Consider the following 1,156-nt stretch of genomic DNA (forward strand, 5'->3'; position numbering starts at 1 on the left):
GTGACGCGCTACTGCCGGCATGTCCCTGGAGACCACACAGCTGCTCTTGGAGAAGCGTTTTCCCTCTCCCATGGGAGAATTCAAGCCGCTTTCAGTGGGAAACGTTCATGCTGTTCCCATTTGAAGTGTCATTTTCCAGCTCTTCAGTTCCAACAGCACAAAATTGCGTTTTCGGTGCAAACAAAAGGAAGGTACTTGTTTTGACACGTGTTGCAGAGAGAACGGTACTTCTTTTTCTTTTTACTTTGGAACTGATGGGCTTTTCTGTCATGAGAACTATTAGTGTAGGCAACAGGGTAGTGTTGCACGGGCAGGCTCTCCGCGTGAGTGGAAAGCTGGAGTGAAGCCCAGGGAGATTCCACCGTCCCAGTTCACGCCAGGGAATTGCAAAGTGCAGGGGGACGGGGCCTCCGAGCTGCCAGGTGATTTGCTTGCTCTTTCCCAGTCAGAGCTTGGTCCCTTCCCGCAGCCTTTAGCAGCAGCTGGAGGAAATGTTCGTCCTCAGCTGGAATTAACAACACTGCGCACCTGTCCCAAAGGGACGAGCTCCTTCGGCAGGCTGCGTGCTGCAGCGCTGGCCATACACTGAGAGCTATTTAATAAAACTCTTAAGATGCAGGTTTTTGGGTAGCAGCAAGGACCAGTTTGGTAGCTGTAAAGCTGCAGGCACCAGGAAGGGTTTGGGTTTGGGATCCTCTTGCTCCCAGGTCTAGCGGGACCAACGTGTCGCTCCTGTCTGTCCCCGCAGCGTGTCCGCCTGCAAGCTCACGGACGAGGCCTGCTTCATCCTGTATGAGTTCTGGCAGGACGTGACTTCGTGGCGAAGGTTGGAGGCTTTCCTTGTGCGGGGCTGGGTCCAGATGCTCTTGGGGTGGCGGGAATTAAAAGCGGTTTCCTCTCGGGGCTCCACCACGACCTCACCACTCCCCCTCCTTGCTCAGCCTGTCCTGCTGCCCGCAGCTCAGCCCAGGGCATCCCTGGGGCCACTGGCAGCAGCAGGAGGTTGACACCCCGGTGACGGATTTGGGGAGCAGGGTGGGAGGGGATGCCCTCCTCCAGGGGCTGCAAAAGCAGCCCTGTCCCCCCACCCCTGTGCAGAGATGCTGACAACTCACGAGGCACGTGCGAGCCCTGCACCTGCTGACCCTCTGCGCCG

At 57.2% G+C, this 1,156-nt stretch overlaps 1 protein-coding gene across 1 annotated transcript in view; it reads left to right on the forward strand.

Annotated features, from left to right (window-relative positions):
• Positions 1–1,156, forward strand: part of LOC104271299 (N-terminal EF-hand calcium-binding protein 3-like) — a gene marked incomplete at both ends in the record, with an annotated part of 15,234 nt that overhangs the window by 13,988 nt on the left and 90 nt on the right. The window contains 2 exon segments of the mRNA XM_009865922.1: positions 749–826; positions 1,119–1,156. The exon segment at positions 1,119–1,156 is cut by the window's right edge and continues 90 nt beyond it. Coding sequence (XP_009864224.1) covers positions 749–826; positions 1,119–1,156 — 116 coding nt within the window.

The sequence above is a fragment of the Apaloderma vittatum genome, unplaced genomic scaffold, assembly GCF_000703405.1.
Source record: "Apaloderma vittatum isolate BGI_N311 unplaced genomic scaffold, ASM70340v1 scaffold24723, whole genome shotgun sequence".
Lineage (NCBI taxonomy): Eukaryota > Metazoa > Chordata > Aves > Trogoniformes > Trogonidae > Apaloderma > Apaloderma vittatum.